Source organism: Leucopleurus acutus (assembly GCF_964270905.1).
Source record: "Leucopleurus acutus genome assembly, chromosome: 3".
Classification (NCBI taxonomy): domain Eukaryota; kingdom Metazoa; phylum Chordata; class Mammalia; order Artiodactyla; family Delphinidae; genus Leucopleurus; species Leucopleurus acutus.
The window spans coordinates 50,757,924-50,777,249 of NC_139145.1; the positions used below are offsets into that span (position 1 = coordinate 50,757,924).

Genomic DNA, 19,326 nt, shown 5'->3' on the forward strand with positions numbered 1-19,326 from the left:
GAAGGAGGAGAGCAGGCCCTCAGTGAGGAGGGAGGGGGCCCGGGGCCGCTGCTGATGCTGAGGACGGCCAGCTCACCCTGCCCACTTGGACTTCTATCCCACACAGGACACAGCACTCAGGTTGCGAAGCATGTGCATAGCCTAAATCATTTCCCTGCTTTCAAACTTTGTTTCCCTTTTTACATTGTTATTGAGGATCTCCTTCTCCAAGTGAAAGGATGCCCAGAACCCAGTATAGAGAACAGATTAGAGGGGCTTCTTTGGGGACAGTCGGCAAACTGCTGCCCCTTTCATCCTCCAACAGTCCTGTGAGGGTGGCCGATGACATTGACCCCTTTTGTCGCTGGGAAGTGAGGCTCAGTGTCACCCAGTGGTGACTTCCCCCCACGTCACTCAGACCCCTTCAACCCTGCGGGACACGATACAGCTCATTAGAGTTTCCTGAGCTCTTGATGTACACATATCATTTCCTGGGCTCACTTGAGGTTGGGGAAAAGGCTGGAGCAGATGAGGAGGCTTTGCTGCTGAGCACACAGTGAGGCAGAGAGGCTGTGGGGAATAGAGGGAGAGGCATGAGTAGAGATGGGGGGCAGGTACGCAGCTTATAAAAATGAGGGAGTGTGTGAGTGTGCATCTCAGTGTAGGAGTGTGTGATGTGTATGTGATGAGTATGTGAGTGTGTTGCATGTGAGAGAGCGTGTGGGGTGTGTTGTGTGTGATGTGTGTTTGTTACTATGTGAGGTCTACGTGAGAGCATGTTTTTTGTGTGTGAGTGTGGTAGTAGTGTATACACGAGTGTGCGTGGCATGTGTGTTGTGTGAGTTTGTAGAGGGCTGGGGATGGGGGAGGACAAAGAGCACAGTCAGGGCTGTGGTGGAGAAGGGCTGGAGTGGATGGGGACGCTGGCTAAACCATGAAGAGAGGTGAATGCCATGCTGTGCAGTTTAGGCTTCCTCCTGCCAGCAGGCCATGGGGAGTTACTGAGGGCTCTGGAGGAGCTCTGTGCGGAGTGCTGATGGCTGACCTGGTAGGGGCTGCAGGCTCTGCAGGATGGAGGCCACAGCCATCTTCTTCTCCAGGGTGGTGTCACTGAGGTACTCATGGTCCAGGAGGCTGAGCAGCCCTGTGAGCTCGGGGAGCAGCTGCTCCAGCACTGAGGAGGAAGGCCCATGGAGCATGGTCATGGCTCTGTGTCCAGGATCTGGGCCCGCCCCCACCCTCCAGGACCCAGAGGATGGGGCCCAGGGCAACAGGGAGACCTCAGAGGCCCTCACACAGCTGTCCCAGCACTGGCCACCAGCCTCCCTGGGGAGAGCTCTGCTCAGTTAACTGTGACGTTTTTCCGGCCTCCCCACTCTGCCTCAGACCTCATTCTGGGCTTGGCCTGAGGACTGAACTTCCCAGGTAGCCTGAGCGGAGGCACTTAGCCCTCTCTTTGTCCCAGCCTGCCCTCTGCTTTGCAGGCCTAGGGGTCCTTCCTCACTGCAGCTCGAGGGTCAGTGCAGGTCCCAGGCAGGAGCCCTGGCTGTCCAGGACACAAGGCAGGAAGGAAGCCTTCCTGTCCCATCAGTCCATACCCTTCAATCTCTGGAACCTTCTGTTTCCGGTGGCTTGACAGGAGCCAAACTAAACATTAACCCTTCCCACCCCTGGCCAAAAACTCTTGTTGCTCTTCTTTTTTCCATGCTACACCAGTGTTTCTCAAACTTAAGTGTATATAGGAATTACCAGGGGATCTTGTCAAAATGCAGATTCTGACTCAGGAGGTCTGGTGTGGGGCCTGAGATTCTGCATTGCTGACAAGCTCCCAGCTAAAACTGATGATGCTGGTCTGAGACCACACAGAGCTGCAAAATCTTAGAGCACAGAGTCCTTTAAAAAGACTGGAGCATGCCAAGACCATGATGTCATCAATGTCTCCCTGTCCCAAAGCAGTATCTTGGGACTTGGTTTGCCTTAGAGCTGAAGACCAACTTCTTTACAGTAGTAGTATTGTCCTCCTTTGCAACTTGCCAATCACTTGTGCCTAATAATATGAGCTGACGTGTGTTGAATAAGTATTGCGAGCTGTGCTAAGTCCTTTCATACTTATTGTCTTATTTAAATCTCATAGCGTACATTTTATTATCTCCATTATATGGAGGATACAGCTACGGCTCAGAGAGTTTAAACAGCTTCTCCAGCGCCACACAGCCAGCAAAGCTTCAACTGAATCTGGTTCCCTCACTCTATACTTTAAACCATGGCACTAGATCGCTTTGCAGTATTTTATAGGATCCTACCAAGTTTTGAGATTGGTCCGATGATCATGCCCATTTTTTAGGTGAAGAAATGGAGGTTCAGAGAAGATAAGTAATTGGCTTGAAGTTACACAGACAAGCGGAAGAGCCAAGATTTAAGCCCCAGTCTCTTGACTCCCATGTCCACGTGCTTCTCCCCACCAGGGCCCCCCTGAGGAAATGGTGAGACTCTGACTTGCAGCTACAGGTCTGGATGTGTAAGAGGGGCTGTAACATGGTGCATAAGAGAATCAGTCCTGGAGCCAGATTTCCTGGGTTCACGTTCAGGCTCCATTATTCATCAGCTGTGGACCTTTGGCAAGTTACTTAACCTATGACTCAGTTTCCCTCTCTGTAAGGGAATGAAATAACAGCACCGCCTCATAGGGTTGCTGTGAGGATTAATATTGCCATGTGTGGAAACTGCCTTGCCCCGAACATAGTAAATCTTACCGCAAGTCAGCTATGATTACTGTCATTATAGTATCTGCCATGCTGATCTGTGCTGTAAGATGTGAATATCTGTCTCCCTCAGGAAGAGGGAGAGGCCGTGAGGCTCTGGCAAGTGTGAATGGTACTATGAATCTCAGCTTTCTTAGCATCTAGTATGGGGCCTGCTCAGAGTGGGTGCTCTATGTATGTTAGGTGAGAGAGGGAATGGAGATGACCACACTAGGACTTTTTTAAAAAATAGAAATTTTATGTACAGAGAGTGGCACTTGTTGGAAAGATGTGATGTCGTGATGTCGTAATCTCTCTGTGCCATTTCCAACATCACCTCAAATTTGTTGGAAATGAGCTCAAGGCTGATACTGACAGCTACCAACTCGTGGGCTCTCTCTACCTCTGGGCCCTGAGGTATGGGCTTTCCACACCATGTTTCATCTCATCCCCTCTACACGCCTGTGAATAGGTCCTACTGGGACACCTGTTTTCTAGGAGATGACTTTGAGGCTGAGGGAAGCCGTGGGACAGTTGCACAGCTTGAAAGAGGAGGAGCCAGGCTGATCCCAAGTTTGTGTGATTCCTGGAGCTGCTGTGTTGTACACCTCTAGGCCTCACTCCAGAGCCCACGTGAGGGGCCTCGAGGCCCTGCTCCCTCCAGGGTCAGAGCTCCTGCAGTGCCACTGGGCGAGGGTTCTGGAGGGACAGAGCTCTCTCTTTGAAGTAGGAAATCATTTAAAATCATTTTAGCCAAGTTTTATCTGTTTTGGAGGAAATCTTTTCAAATGGAAACACAAACCTCTCTGGCACCAACAGACACACCAAAAGTCAGTTAACTGTATTCCAAAATATGTCCTGATTTACTCTAATTATGTGCCAGTCTGGCCACTTGGGGGAATTAGAAAATGAGTAAGATATTGTTCCAGTGGCATTCTCTCTCTCGCTCTCTCTCTCTCTCTCTCTCTCGTAATTACTCACCAGGGAGGCTGTGGAAAATGCTATTAAGGAAGGCACCAGAGGGTAACCATGGGAGCTTTCTTGTGGCCTGCAGCCATGGTTCATGTTTGAAAATCCATGACGCTGCCCTGCTATCATTTACAAGTGTCAAGGCTATAGGATGCAGTGGCCATTTATCTCTCTAACCAGTGGCTCTGAAACTTTCTGGCCTCAGAATTCCTTTACACTTTTAACAATTATTGAAGACCCCCAAAGAGCTTTTGTTTTGTGGGGGTTATATCTATCAGTATTGAGTTTATTAACACTTAAAACTGAGAAAAACTTAAAACACAAAAGTATATAGTCACACATTCCATTAACCTTCAGAGCTACCACATCATCACACATCATATAACCTTTGGAAAACTCTACTGTGTACCCATAAGACAATGAGAGTGAAGAGGGCACATAAGGTCTTAGTACCATATAAAAGTAGGTTTGACCTTGGGGACCCCCCAAAGCATCCCTATCCCCAGCCACACCTTTCTGAGAATTGCTGTCCTTCAATAAATGACCTCAGATTGCTAAGCTTTTTGTATTCCTTACATCAGTCAGTCTGTCTGTCTGTCTGTCTTTCCCTCCCTCCCTCCCTGCTGCCCTTCCTTTATTTCTTTTCTTTGGCTGTGAGGTTCCAAGGATTTCTTGCTGCTATCAGCAAGTGCCTTGTGGGCAACATTGTGGCTTCTAAAAGCTCTCCTGCTTCTGAAGTAAGAACAATTAGTTTCTGATTGAGTTCTCTGCATTTAAAAACATGAGTCTTAGTACCCAAGCTTTGTAACACCTTTCTTTGTTGTTGTTTTTCCTGGTCCTTGGTGGGATTCCTGACATGGGCCCTTGACTTCTAAGTGTTTTTCATTTAACCGAGTTGTGATCACAAAAGTCCAAACAGAGCAAAGGAGGGAGCTGAGTAATCTGGGAGAAGCACATGGGGAGTCAGGAGCTGCCTGGTCCTAGTGGCACTGGTTTCTGCAGCCTGGGAACTGGCAGGCAGCAGGTGGCGGCAGGAGAGTTACATAGCGATTCTAAAGTACAGTTGGCAGAGGGAGTGTGAGCCCTGGGAGAAAGCTCAGCTTGTAGCATTAATGGGCGAGAATGCTTCCTTGAGCTGAGCAGTTACCATTGTGCTGGGCAGTTAATGCACATTATCTCATTTAATCCTCACAAACCACACAAGTCTCTCTATCTGTGTTCTAAGCGGGAGGAAACGGAGGCTTAGAGAAGTGAGGTCACCCAGCCAGTAAGCTGTAAGGCCAGGCTCTCTGACTTCAAAGCTTGCACCCCTGTGCCTGAATCCTCCACCAGAGGACTTGGGCTCAGAGAAGGGGAGGCCAGGTGGAACAGGGAGGAGGCGGGTGGTCCCTCAAAGCCTGCCTGCTGAGCTGGGTCATGACTTCACTGGGGCTCCTGACCTGGAGGTCCTCTCACTGGATAGATTAGAGACCCTTATTGTGGGGCTGAAATCCTGCTCAGTGGGCCTTTCTCCACTGGGCCCATTGAATTTTAGAGCCCTAAGTGTGTAGATCTCAGAGAAGAAAAACAAGTGACTCAAAGCTTATACCCGACTTACCAGCGGAATGTCATCCCAGGGAGAAACTTATACATCATGGTTAAAAGAAAGCTTCCAGCCAGCGCTCCACTCTTTAAAGACAATACAGAACTCTCCAGCTAGCTTTCAGGTGTGGTGAATACAGATGTGCCTTTGATGGCTTCTTCGTCTTTAACACCAGAGAATTCAAACCACAGGGATTTAAACCATCAAAGAATTTAATTTGGAGAGAAATCATATGCATATAATGATGTAATGCTTATGACAAATGGTCATACCCTCTCCCAGGGGGTTTGCTGGAAGTGCAGATTCCTGGACCTCCTATCTGAGAGTCTGATTCAGTAGGCCCTGTACTGGGACCCAGGTATCTGCATTTTAATGAGTCCTCCAGGTGATTCCAAGGTTCAACCTCTGAAAAATACTCCACCAGAAAACATACTAGAGGGCATGTCTGTGAACATAAAGAATGTGGGAAGACCTCCCTCATTCCTTAAAAAATTATCATTAGCTATCCCCTTCTGAAATAACTGAGAGTCAAGGTGGGAATAAGAGCCCCTACAGAAGATTGCAACTAGCTGGAACATGGAGTCTTGCTTAGAAGAGCACAGTGATTAGGACTTTGGGGTGAGACCTCTGTGAATTGGAATTCTTGTGCTGCCATTTCCGAGCTATACAAAGATGGGGACATTAGAGAAGTCTGAGCCATGGTTTTCTCATCTGTAAAGTGAGAATAGGATCCCAATCTCCTAGGCTGGGAGAACTAGGTAAGGTCATGCTTTTAAAGCACTCTGTTTGGTGCTGTGCCTGGAGCCAGCACTCATCAATGAGGCCGTATTATTGTTGTTGCTGCTTCCTAATATTCCCCAGAACTATGCAAACTCCGGAGTATTGACCAGATAGTATTTAGCGACAGATTTGCTATAGTTGTTGTAACAGACTTTATGAGGGCATGTCTTAATCTGTGTTTCAATCATTGTAGATGCCCAACAAGCATCTATTCGTTGAACACAGTATTTTGATGACCTAGTCCAACCCTCTAATTTTAAAGATGTGGAAAGTGAGGGTTCAAGAGGTTATTTGACTTAGCGACGGTCACGCAACTAATTGAAAATGAGTATCTAGTGTTAAATTTACCCTAGGCTTGATGCTTAGATAAGTCACAGAAGAGTGGCTGAGAGCACAGGCTGTGCACAATCCGGGTCCCCCTCCCAGCTCTGCCATTTTCCGCTGTGGGGAAATATCTTAACTTTCCTTAGTGTCCAGTTCTTCATCTGTAAACAGTGGGGGTAAAAGAGTAGCTGCTGCACATGGTCACTGGAGAGATGAAATAAAAAGATACGTATGGTGCTCAGCGCACTCAACCGTGTTCCTTTCGTTTGTATGTAATCCCCCAGCAGATTCAGGTGTGGTGCTAGGCACAAGGGAGGGGGTTCCTGGGGCAAGAGGACATTGTGGGACTCTATAAGCCCCACCACGTGGACTGTTCACAGCCCTGGGCCTGACACTGAGCACAGGTGGTTATGGTGGTTGGAGGTGGTAGGACCCTCTTCCTCAGAGTGCTCCCATCCCAGGGGCCCCCTCCATGCCACGTGGAGGGACAGCATCTTTCAGTTGGAGGGGCAATCATGCAACCAGAATCCTGCCCCTGCCGTCCCCAGTCAGGAAAAATCTCCTTCACCAATTCCTACCCCACCCCCCTCCCACCTTTGCTCCTGGTCCAGGTCATCTCTGCTCTCTGCGGGCAGATAAGGGCATCAGGACAGGGCTGCCTGTTATGACTAGATTTTATTTAGAACCATGAATACATTTCACGGATCTTGTTTAGTTTAGTTGAGCCTTAGGGAGGTACAGTGAATTCCAGTGAGGAAAAACCAGGAAGAAATGGTCTAATCACTGTTTATAAGTCTTCACTCTTTTACCAACTGGGATAGACAGAAACCCAAGCGGGGTGATAGTTGTTCTCTGGGATGCAAAAAAGTTTGCCAAATAAAATTAGAAACCTACTTAAAAATATATCTAAGATTAGATCACTCTGTGCGTATTGTTCCTGGTGAATACCCAGCTTAAGACCAAGATCAGTTTTCTCTCTGCTCCTCCACCCTCCCCACCTAAGTGAAATCAACATGAGGTGGTAGAGAGCAGAAATTTAAGCCACAAAAAGCACTGCCACTTGTTCTCAGGATCGCATCCCTGGTGCCGCCTAAGTGAAACCTTTAAGCAAAAGGCCTTCATCACAGCCAGTATGGGTTCTAGTGCAGGGAAGGTCAGATTTATTTAGAGATCTCAAAGGTAATAAGTCTAATTTCCATGACAAAAGTCAAGTGAATAATTCATCTTCAGCAAACCACAAGAATAATAAACCCTGTTTGGGCTCCTACCAAGCTAGCCTGTGGGCACTTTGACTTGTGATCTCATTCCTGGGCACCTTTTAGTCTCTGGAATTCACAAAAATTCTTGGAAACAGCTTGCAAGTTACAATTTTTTTTTTTGCGGTACACGGGCCTCTCACTGTTGTGGCCTCTCCCATTGCGGAGCACAGGCTCATCGGCCATGGCTCACGGGCCCAGCTGCTCCACGGCATGTGGGATCTTCCCGGACCAGGGCACGAACCCGTGTCCCCTGCATTGGCAGGCGGACTTTCAACCGCTGCGCCACCAGGGAAGCCCGCAAGTTACAATTTCATTAAATGCAAAGCAGTAGGAGGAAACCAATTTCTCTTTTCTCCATTTCACTACTTGACAAGCCTCTTTAGGACAAAGATAACTCATCCTTCTTTGTTATCAAAGCCAGAGAAAATGCAACCAGCATGATTTAAAAATGGAAATAGGAAGAGTTGTCAGAATATGGTTTTATGAAGGATATGCAATTTTTCTTTTGGTTCACTCAAATTTCCTTTCTCATTTCCCAACCGCAAAATAACCCCGTTTCCATCTCATAAGGGCTCCTTACCTGGAGAAAGAACCAGTGCATTACTTAAAAAATTTTTGATAATGATTTTAGAGATGACTTTTAGTATACTGTTTAAACAAGCTAGCACATTAATGAGGTATGACCTATTATAGCACTGGGGCGGTAACTCACCTTGGAAAGGAAAGCAGTGTGTGGTCTCAATAGTTGGGTAAGAGGAAGGAAGGAAAGAGGAGCCTTTTCTGTGGCTTCCAACCCTGCAGGCCCTTCCAGACAGACCTCCCTCCAGGCTGCTTTATGCTATGTTCCTCAGCCTCTTAACCCCAGGTCTTTGCATATGCTGTTCCCTCTTCCTGTCAGAATTCCCTTCTGCTAACCAGTAATGGCCCCCTTCAGTCCTCTACTCACTCGTGACTTCCTCATGGAAACCTTCCCTGTCCTCTTGACCACATTCCTTCTATTTTATGTTGACATAGCATCACTCTCCCTGTGGTACTTATCATGGTGAAATGTCATACTTTTCACTGGTCCTCCGGATCCCTGGATGCAAAACCCATGGATGCAGGACCCATGGGACTGACTGTGAGGGACTTGAGCATCCCAGGATTTTGGTAGCTGCGAGAGTCCTGGAACCAGTTCCCTGCAGATACCAAAGGATGGCTGTATTTAAGTATGTATTTCTCTGATTAACGTCAGTTTCTGCCACTTGAGCCTTAACTCCTTGAGGGTAGGAATAGTGCCAGTGTTTTCTGGTGGCTGACACAGAATAAGTGCTTAAGTATTTGTGGAATGAGTGAATTCTTGAAGCAAAGTTTTCCGAAGACTTGATAAAGTCTAACAGCTAGTTAATGTGATTTTAAAACCATGTCTGTCCTCATAGTGACTCAGGATAGTAAGAAGATGCTCGAAAAAAACCAAAAAAACCCACAGGTAACAAAAAGCCCCAGGGCACAAAAGGGAGCAGAAGCCCAATTTCTCACGTGGCTAAGCTCCTCAAACCCTATTTGGTTGAACTTGTATCCCTTGTGTGAATATGGCTGCCAGTTGGTTTACTGATGGGTATTTTGTAATTGGTGGATTTTAACCCTAACAAATAAATGATAATAATTAACATTAATATATGAACTACTTGAGTTCAAGTCTTGTTCCCCATTTTCTAGGTGTGCACCTTTGGGACACGTATATAACCACCCGATGCACATCATTGGTGACCTACGAGCATATCTACCTCAGCAGTGGGAATGGGCCCTAGTACGTGAGAATGTGCCTTAAACAGTGTCTGGCACATAGTAAGTACTGAATAAATATTAGGTATTTGCATTACTCTTCCTTTACTATTATATGTCATACCTTGCTTTAAGAGATTTACATGTGTTATTTACATAATTTAATTATTAATGAAATCCATAATTCTTACAGGTGTGGGAACTGAGGAATGCAGAATGGGAAGACTACTGAGGCTACTTAGAGATGCCTCTCCCAGTGCTCCTTCAGGATGCTGCTTCATCTATGTTAAGCCCTGGGTTAACTCTGCAGAGAGGCCCCCAGTCACACAGGTGAGGCTGGTGGAATTGCCCCTTCACTTCGTGGGTACAGAAATCTCTCCTTCGCCTGCCCACAGTCTCTTCCAAGTTACTGCAGATCTACCCATCTGGGGCCATGGAGATATTTCACTTCCTTCCTCTGAATTTACAAGCACTTCTCTGAGTCCAAATGAAGGCCAAACAGTGGGCAGGACGTTGGAGGGGACCTCACTGGTTGGACTAGCATTGTTGATCACTAAAACAAACACTTCCTGTTGTCCCAGAGCATACAGGGAAGACCATGGTTCATGTGGGCTGGAAAAGAATGAAAAAGGAGCAGCAAAGAAACCCAGCTGCAAAGCCACTGCCTTGTGCTGACTGCTTTCCAGGAGTTAAATATAGCTCCTGTGTGAGGGAGGCAGAGGGGGTGGCGAGGTCACCTTGAAAGGCTTTTGTGTGTGTTAATTACAGCTTATGCAGGAAACTGAATATCGTTCATGCTGAAGAAAATAGTACAGTTTGACTCCCCGGGAGAGAAACCCAAATCCTGAGGGAAGTGGTAAAGAAGAGTGGAAGATTTGGGATTTGGTAGGAGAGTATCTGGTTTGGGTTCTGACTCCTCCTACTTGCTAGTGTGGAATCTGGGGTAAGTCAGCCCCTCTGAGCATCATTTTCCTCTTCTGTTAAGAAGGGATTTAGAATCCCCACGTGCAGGTGTGTGGGAGGGGAAACGGGGAATGGTGGGGTAAGAGTTTGTAAACCGTAGGGATTTTTACTGGGGATGGACATGTTCCTCTGTAGCACAATTCTCTGATGTACTCGTTTCAGGAAGACAGGGAGGCAAGAGGTCAGGGAGGTTGCAGGTCAGTGGGGAAGCAGGTTGTGGGGATGTTTTGGGGTGACTCACTTCCTGGGAGTCAGGCCAGGGTGACAGGCTCAGGGAAACACCCTGCATCTTAATGGCCTTTTGAGCAGCAGCTCTGCCCAGGTCTTGTCATCCACCAGGACACCTCTCGTTCTGGACCCCTTGTTTCTCAGCCCTGGGCGGCCAGGGAAGCGGTAGCTCCCTCTCATCAAGACATTTCCAGACAGGAGGGGGTGGGGCAAGCCACCGACTTCCGAGGAAGTAACTTTTGGCTGTGGGACTGGGCTCTCCCAGAATTGTTCCTTTGTGTGCAGATTCCTCCCTGTTTAGCTCACAAAGGAAATGGTTCCAGGAGGAAGTGGAAAACTGTGACACACATGCTCAGGCCTCACACACAAGATGGCAGCTGTTTCCATTTGCGGCAGTCCCTATCATCTCCTTCACTAAAAGGAGTGGCCTGGGATACCCAACGATAAAGGCAGGTCGTGTTTTTGAGCTCTTAAGTGATGTTCCAGATGTTATGCTAAGCATTTTGCATGGACTGCCTCATTTAATTCTCATAATGGCCCTGTGAGGTAGTTGCTGTTCTTCACCCTCTGTTTTACACATGCACCAAATGAAGCTCAGAGAGGCACAGTTGTTTGTCTAAAGGCACATGGCAAGCAGAACCAAGATTCAAACCTAGACCTAAGTCTAAGGCCTAAACGTCCAGTTGCTGCATCATAATTCCTTCTTGCCGCCTTCTTCTAACAGAGGTTCCCTACCTCCAAAGCTTGATGGAACCAGCAGTGAGTCCCTCACAACCATTCCCCACTGGTGCCCATTCCTAGGATGGGTGCCTGGTCTGAAGCCTAGATGGGGCTGGGCTTTCTGCTTCTGAGAAGTTTGAGTTTGAGGACCCATCTCACCAATAGCCTGGGACAGACATTGAAGATGTCTGGCTAGGGGTTTGCGAATAATGCACATAATAATAAAGATATCCAAGGATGGCAGTGAACATTTATTGAACACTTCTTACAATCTGGGCTCTGGGCCTACCACTTTTATTTCTTTTTATAAATTAGGACTTCATGTGGACAAAACTTGGGTTAATCCTAATCCTTGCTTCATGAGACACTCATCATTGGTCCATGCATGCTCCACTTTTATTTAGTTATTTATTTATGTAATCAGTTATTTTTGCTAATGTAGTAAGTACCCACAAATCTACCATGCAAAGCAAAAGCCTGAATCCAGATGATATCATACATCTAACTATGATCCCATGCTTCTGCTTCCCCCTCCAACCTAACTGCCATCCTGAATGCTGTATTCAACACATCCTTGCTTTCCCTTGTAGATTGCAACTAGATATACCCATACAAAATTTTAGTTGCTTTAAACTTTATTAAAAGGGCATAATGCTGTAGGTAATCTTTTGTGACTTTTTTCTTTACCATGATACTGCTAAGGTTTATCCATAGCATTGCCTATCACTGTGTTCATTCATTGTGCTTTATGATATTCCACTGCGGGAAGATTCTCCATGACTAACACTCTGTGCCTATTACGTCATTTAATCTTTGCAACAACCCCACGTGGTAGGAGCTCTTCTTATCACAGTTTTACTGACAAGAAACTCTGAGCCCTAGAGAGTCTAAAGAACTTGCTGGAGGTCATAGGTGCCAGGTTTGCATCTTTCTGGCCCCCACTGTATGCTGTGTTTTGGTGTAGAGGAGAAAGCACAGGAACTAGAGCCAAAAGCCCTGGGCTCAAGGTCCAGCTCCACACTTACTGGCTGTGTGGCCTTGGGCAAGTTGCCTCATGCCTCTGAGCCTCAATTTCCTCAACATTGAAGTGGGGTGATGGTAACTGCCCTATCTACCTCTCAGGCCTGTTGTGAGACTCAAATCTTACAATGTCTGTGAAAAGTGACAGCACTCTGTAAACTGAAGTTTTGTAAATCAGTACATTGTGATTAATGATCTATGTGCCATCTGCTCCCCTCCCCACCAGTCAAACAAAAATAACCTGTGTAGGATTCAAGAGATGAGACTGAACAGCATCCCTATTCAGAAAGGCAAGGATTAGGTTGACAATCAGCCCACAGAAGTCTTAGTGTGATTCAAGAATCAGAAAATCGTCAGTAGAGGCCTCAGGCTGCACTAATGGGAACGGAGTATGTATTTATCTTTGTTCTGTTCAATAGAGTTTAAAAAAATATTACTTTTTTTAAAAATTTTTTTATTTTTTTATTTTTTATACTATTTCTTACCTATTTTCGATATCTGAGGCCCTACCCCATTACTCTTTGCTTGTGGTGTTTCCTCTGCATGGCTTGTTCTCCAGCCACTATCCCCTATTAGCTGTGTGTCCCTGGGCAAATTACTTCACTTCTCTCTGTCACCTCATCTGCATAATGGGGATAATAACAATACCTACACCTTACAGGGCTGCCATGAAGATCCAGTGAGGTGTTATATGGACTGTTTAGAACAGTTCCTGACACATACAGAATTGACTATTGTTATTATTTAAAATCTCCCCTACTCCCCCGAGAGTGCCCACTTATGTTTTGACAATTGGTTTAGAGGCCACTTCCTCCAGGAGGCCCGTCCTGCCTTCCTGCACAGGTAAGGTCACCCTGTTATAGCCTCCAGAGCAGACAATTTGTTCATCTTCCTCCATTAAAGTGTGAACAGTGAGAGTAGAGATGATGCCTGATTTAATATCTGCCACCGCTGCCCAGTGCCCAGTACCGTAATGGGCACACAGCAGGTGCACTGCAGAGGGATTAACTAACAGCCTGAATTCAGAGGAACAACCACAGATGAAGGAGGGGGCTATTAATCCTGTCTCTGACAACCATCTCCAAGAGCAGAAGGGCTCATGGGGATGGGGGAAGAGGGAAGGTGGGGCAGACTTGTTCTCTGGGGCTCTGGAGGGCGGTCCTGGAACAGTGGTGGCCGCTTAAGACCATATTATTAGGTTCACTGTATATAGGAACTCTCCAGAATTCTGAACTAAGAAGAGAGCCAGGTGGGCTGAGCCCAGGTGGACGGTGCCTTGGCAGGAATTTGGGGGTGTGTTAGTCGGTGGGTAACTGTGACACTGGGTGACTGGGGTGAGAAACATGCAGAATCACACCTGGGATTTGTCCTCCCTAGCCCAGCGACCCGAGGCAGGTGACGTCAGTTTTCTCATCTGTGAAGCAGAGGTAAGGAGAGCAGTCATGTCAGAAGGTTGTGGTGAGCAGAAAGGGAGATAATGTATGAAAAGTGTTAAGCTCTGTGCCAAGCACATATGAAACCTTTTGCAAAGGTTGGTTATTACTATTAATGTTGTTGCTGTTGCTAGTAATCACAGGGGATTCAGGCATTACCCAGAGGTTAGTCTAGACATTCTAGATGGGAGGCTAAATGTTAGGCTCAGAATGGCCACCCTGACTGCTGCCCAGGTGGAAGGTCCACCCTCTTCCCTCTCTTCCTTCCTTCGCCTTGCCTGCAAAAGCCTTCCAGTGGTAACCTTGGATTATGTTCTGGGCCAGGTCCCTGTGAATGCAGCCCACAGAGAGCCCAGCCACCCCGGGCAGGCTTTGGGAGATGCCTAGGGTGATTCCTGCCTCTAGGGCTGGGGGTGGGATCAAGAAAATGATGGTTGAAGGTCCTGGGAAAGAATGTCTTGAGTCTTAAAGAACCCCAGACAGATGTCTCCTTTGCTCTCCCATTAGATCAACAGTTCTATACACTTAACTCTATTTGAAAATGGACAGAGTGTGAAGTTTTATGTTTCCCTGTTCTTAACTTAAACTTGAAGGTGAGTTAATCTTACACAATTTGCTGCTCACCTGCAGTATTTGCTGTAGTTCCTAACTGGTCTCTTCTCTTGAATCTCTCCCTTTCTACTCTGATGTGAGCTTTCATTGCCCCCAAATGGCAACACAGCATAACCCCCTCCTGCTTGTACCTTGTCAATAGCTCCCCAGGGCCCAGACACCAGTTTCCTTTGTGACTCAGATGATGAAAGATCTTCACATGCTCCCTGTACTCGCTGTGGTTTATCATCATTCCCTCTGTAATTCCATCCCTTCCCAGGATGGGCAGGCAAGAAGTGAAAGGGAAAGCATCAGAGAGAGAACTTGGAATCCATTCTGATTTTTTAAGAAAGGCGATCATTTGTAGACCTGTAGTTTAAGCATTAACTTTTTTTTTTTAATTGTATGCTTCCTGCATGCTGAGTGCTTTTCTTGCACAAATCCAATTATTCCCCATAGTAGACAGGAGATTGTTATCTCCATTTTTAGTTGAAGAAACTGAGACTTGGGATTAAGTGGAAGAAGTAGAGCTGGGATTCAAACCCTGGCAACCTGACACTGCAGCCAGTGCACTCAGCTCCCACATTATGCTGCCTCTATTATTAGTTACCAATCACACTCTCAGTTATGGACCTGGATGATAAGGCCCTACTTGAGGCTCCATTTTACCTCTACCTGCTTCTCTGGGCTGTAAGCATGCTGACCATTTTGTGCCCTGAGCATGGCTTCTGTGCCTCTCTTCTTTCTACTCTGCCATTTTCTCCACCTGGAATGCTGTTCCCCCAGTGTTTCTGAGGTTCCTGGCTAGAAAGTGTCCCTTGAGTCTTCTGGGCCTTTATTTCTTCTGTTTGATGGACACTGGCCAGATATGACCTCATGTCACAGGAATTGGTGACAGTCTTAGTTTCTCTGCCTCACTAGGAGATTTGGAGGTGCAGGGACCCTATGCTTCCCCTCTGTTACTCCTTAGAGCTACAGCTGATTGCTGGCTGGAGGTGAGGAAATGCGATTGGTCCCTCCAGCTTCCCAGCACACTCCTAGATCATTTTTCTTCTTGGTTCAAGTAAAGCTAAAATAAAATCCCCCTTGGTTTCATATCAGCTGGATCTGCTCTTTGCAAACCCTTCAACAAGAATGGGCAGGAAGAATAAATATTTATTCTACAAATGAATAAATCTGATTCCATCTTCAAAAGAAAGCCTAGTATAAATTATCATAATTTCTCCGTTCTAAGATTTCACTGATTTAAAGATATTTTATCTGCTAAATAATAGCTTTTTGAAAAAAAAATCAGAAAAATGAACAAATTAATATATCAAATTTAAGATACGTTCTGATTTAAAAAATATGTCTTGGTATCAATGAAATATTTTTTAAAATATGATCCAATTCAATTTTGATTTTTTTCTTTTGATTCTGGTGGTCTCAAAAAGAAGGCTCCAAGCCTTGACTAAATCACTGTGAAGCATGGGCAGGTGTCAGCCATGTCCCAGCCCTGAACCCCTGGGGGTTGCTGGGTCAACAAGGGCATGGCAGACCAATCATACACCAATGGCAGCCCTGAGGCCCCCAAGGCCAGTAGACAGGTTTTCTCCCCAGCAGATCTATGTCCATGCTCTGCTGACACCTCATGACCATGTTAGTGGTTCTGGGGAAAGCTGACTAGGAGTCCATCATGTGATCTTAGGCAAGACACCGCCGCTTGAGCCTCAGTTTTCCCAGTTGTAAAGTGAGAGGCATAAGGTTAGATAGGCGGTTTTCAAATGTTCTTCAGATGGAGCTTTGGGATCTGGGAGGCTTCTTTAGGGGCTGCCTTGGGAGTAGGAAGATGGAATGGACTGTACTCAGTATTTTCATTCCCACTTCCCCCAGAGCAAGTCTTTGCTTAAGATTTTGTTTGCAAAAAGTAGTTTGAAGAACACTGGTAAATGGCATTCTGGGGTCTTTCCAACATTAGTCTTGAATATATACTCTTGTATGATCTAAGGGCAGTGCTTCATTTCTCAGCCTGGACACACCCTCAGAATCCTTCTCACCACAGACACTCCCAGACTCACTGCAGTTTAATCAAGGGGTTGGCAAGCTTTTTGTGTAAAGGACCAGATAGTAGCTACTTTAGGCTTTTCAGGCCACATGTGGGCGGGGCCTCTGTTGCACTCAATAGCAAGAAAGCAGCCATAGACAATACATAAGGAATGCCCATGGCTGTGTGCCAATAAAACTTTATTTAAAAAAGACGTGGTGGACTGGATTTGGTCTACCAGCTGAGGTGTGCTGATACCTGGGCTATAATAAATACTTCAGCCTGACAGGTGAAGAAATTGAAGCCCAAGGAGGGGATTCAAGGAACTGGATTTGGTTGGAACCCCCGTCCCCCAGACAGCGAGCATGCTTCCACCACTCCACACTGCTCACTTAGCCATGACCCTTACCCTGATTTGGATTGTGGGCATCTGAGATTACATGGTTGAGGGAATGGTGCCTGGAAAAGACATGTGCCCCACTTCTCCCTCTCAGGATATCAGTTTTCTCCTAGGTTCTTAGAGGGCTATAAAAAGCCTCTGAGCTTGCCTCCTGTGGGACGTGCTGTCGGTAAATTCCCCAGAGCTGGAATGACTGCAATGTGGTGCCACATTCTGCCCCCTCTGCAGCCTGACAGCTGTGCAGGGAGAAGAATCAGGCCTGGCAGGCTCTGCCTCTCCACTCCCACTTGGGGTGTGGCTGGGATTCCCCAAGTGGAATTTTAGATGGAGGACAAACCCTGCCTGGGCCCTCCTGGGGCAGGCTCTTTGCCAGTTCCAGGAGGATGAGTGTTTCTTGAATTCTAAACACCAAAACTCCAAGGGCCACAGTGGGAAGAGTGTAAAGGGTAAGAAACAAAAATCTCACACCAGCTGCCTGGCCATACCATTCATTGATGGAGGGTGTCTATCCTGGAATTGTTTAGATCCCCTTTCCCTCCCATGCTTCCCACCTTGAAATCTTTACCTAGTAAGTCCTTGTGGCTTATTTGGCAAGTCCTTCACATAATTGACCTGGGAATGCCCCTCTCCACTGGAGAAGCAATGGTAAAGAATTTATGTTTGGAGGTGGGCAGGGCTGAGTGAATAAATCGACCTAAGCCTCAGTTTCTTCATCTGTAAAATGGCGATATTTTAAAAAATACATATACAACACATTTTAAAGTAGGTGCTGAAAATAAATTACAGTAAATAAACTTAAAATGCATCAGATGTCAAAGTCATGATGAATATTCCCATCGAATTCTGTTGGGAGGTGGTGGTGGTGAGACTGCAGGGCTCAGGGAAGATAAATATCACAAATGTATCCAAAACTTCAAATTACCTATGCATTCACACACTGACATGGGCCACAAACATGCCTTCACAAGAACTGTACTTATTAGTCTATCACAGAACCAGATTTTGCCATAAACTACAAAATTTTTAATACCAAGTTGTATTTATATCTTTATAATTGATATACATGTCCTAGCCGTGATTTTAGAAAATAAAAGCTGTACTCTGTACAGACACTGTCCACTCACAACTGCTGGCAACATTTTTGGATGGCATTTCTCCCCCAGTAAAATTAATGGCATATTTTATGTACATGAAAGTCAAACTGCACCAACTTCATGATTGTTGAGAGAATTAAATGGCTCAATGTCCATATGTAAACTGCCTGACTCATGGTGAGCGCTCAGTTGGCTATTATTAAACATCTTCTATGTGCTAGACACTGGAACTGAGATGTAGAGACAGTCTCAGAGCACAGGTTCATATACACACAGAGGAGGCATTTAAGTTAGTACAATACAGTCTTCTGAAAGCTGAGACTGAGGAGCGTGGTGCTAACCCAAAGTCAGTGGGAAGGTCGAGGGAGGATGTGGCAGGTAGTTTTCATGGAGATGATGCTGAGTGGTCTCTTTCAGGGAGAGGGAATAGCAGAGTCATCTTTTTGAACCTCAGTTTTTACATCTGTCCAATGGGGAGAACGTCTCAGCTGACCCCTTCACAAGGCTTTTGCCAGAGTTAAGAAAAGAAGAGAAACTCAAGGCTGAAAGGGTTCCAGAGAAAGGATTTTAGTGGTCAATTCTCTGTTTGAATATCCCTGCTATTACACAGGTTCCTTCTGGCCCAGAGTGACCCCCCTGTGGACGACTGCCGAGTGAGAGCATGCATGATTACCAGAGGTTGCCCAAGCTCCAAAGGAAGAACTCCGTGATCAACACCCCTGACACTACGTGGAAATGGACACGACTGATGAATGTGAAAAGGTTTCTAGAACTTAAAAGCTTTATAAAAATGTATGTACTGATATTGCAGAAGTGAGTGGCTGAGCCAGCGCTAGGATGTGGGATTTCTGCTTCTGTGTCCAGATCCATTCCCCAGCTGGCCCTGTGTGCTGGCACATTTATTGGAGGTTTGTCTTCTCAGGCTAGAGTTCACAGACCCTGGGAGTCCATGGCAGAGGGCAGGGTGGGGTTAGGGAAGAAACCCCGAGAAAAATACAGTGTGTCTCTGGAAGTCCACTGCACAAAGATTTTTTGGGGGTGTTTGTTCAGTTATGTTATGGACGATAATAGAAATTTGTTTGACTTTAGATCAAATGAGACATTTCAAGCTTTTGGAAGACACTTTGGGTAACAGACCCAAACCCTAGAGTTTCACTTGGTTGAAAAGTGTGAAAGGCAGTGCTAGAGCAAGTAATGGCATCAAGCAAGGTGTTTGAGCAAGGACAAGGGTTATGATAAACCAGTGCACCAGAACAGTGAGCATATCAGACTCACCTGAAGCTTTGCAAGAAGTACACATTCCCAAACCTCACTCCAGACCCACTGATCAGACCTCTGGGGGTATAGTTTCAGTAGGCTCCCTAGGAGATGATTCTGGGCCCAGCTGGATTCGAGAACCACTGCTTTAGACAATAGAGAGTGGTCCTGAAGGGAGGTTGGACATGCAAGAGTAGAA

At 46.3% G+C, this 19,326-nt stretch overlaps 1 protein-coding gene and 1 long non-coding RNA gene across 2 annotated transcripts in view; one reads left to right on the forward strand and one right to left on the reverse strand.

The window, feature by feature from the left end:
* The window catches only part of AFAP1L1 (actin filament associated protein 1 like 1), a gene marked incomplete at its 5' end in the record, with an annotated part of 70,900 nt that overhangs the window by 43,842 nt on the left and 7,732 nt on the right, over nt 1–19,326 (reverse strand). Inside the window, 1 exon segment of the mRNA XM_082835894.1 lies at nt 1,025–1,153. Within this exon segment, the coding sequence (XP_082692020.1) occupies nt 1,025–1,153 (129 nt within the window).
* LOC309959555 lies at nt 9,346–18,627 on the forward strand. The gene is made up of 3 exons (XR_014326087.1): nt 9,346–9,461; nt 9,592–9,728; nt 18,481–18,627. It is a non-coding gene; the product is annotated as an uncharacterized lncRNA (long non-coding RNA).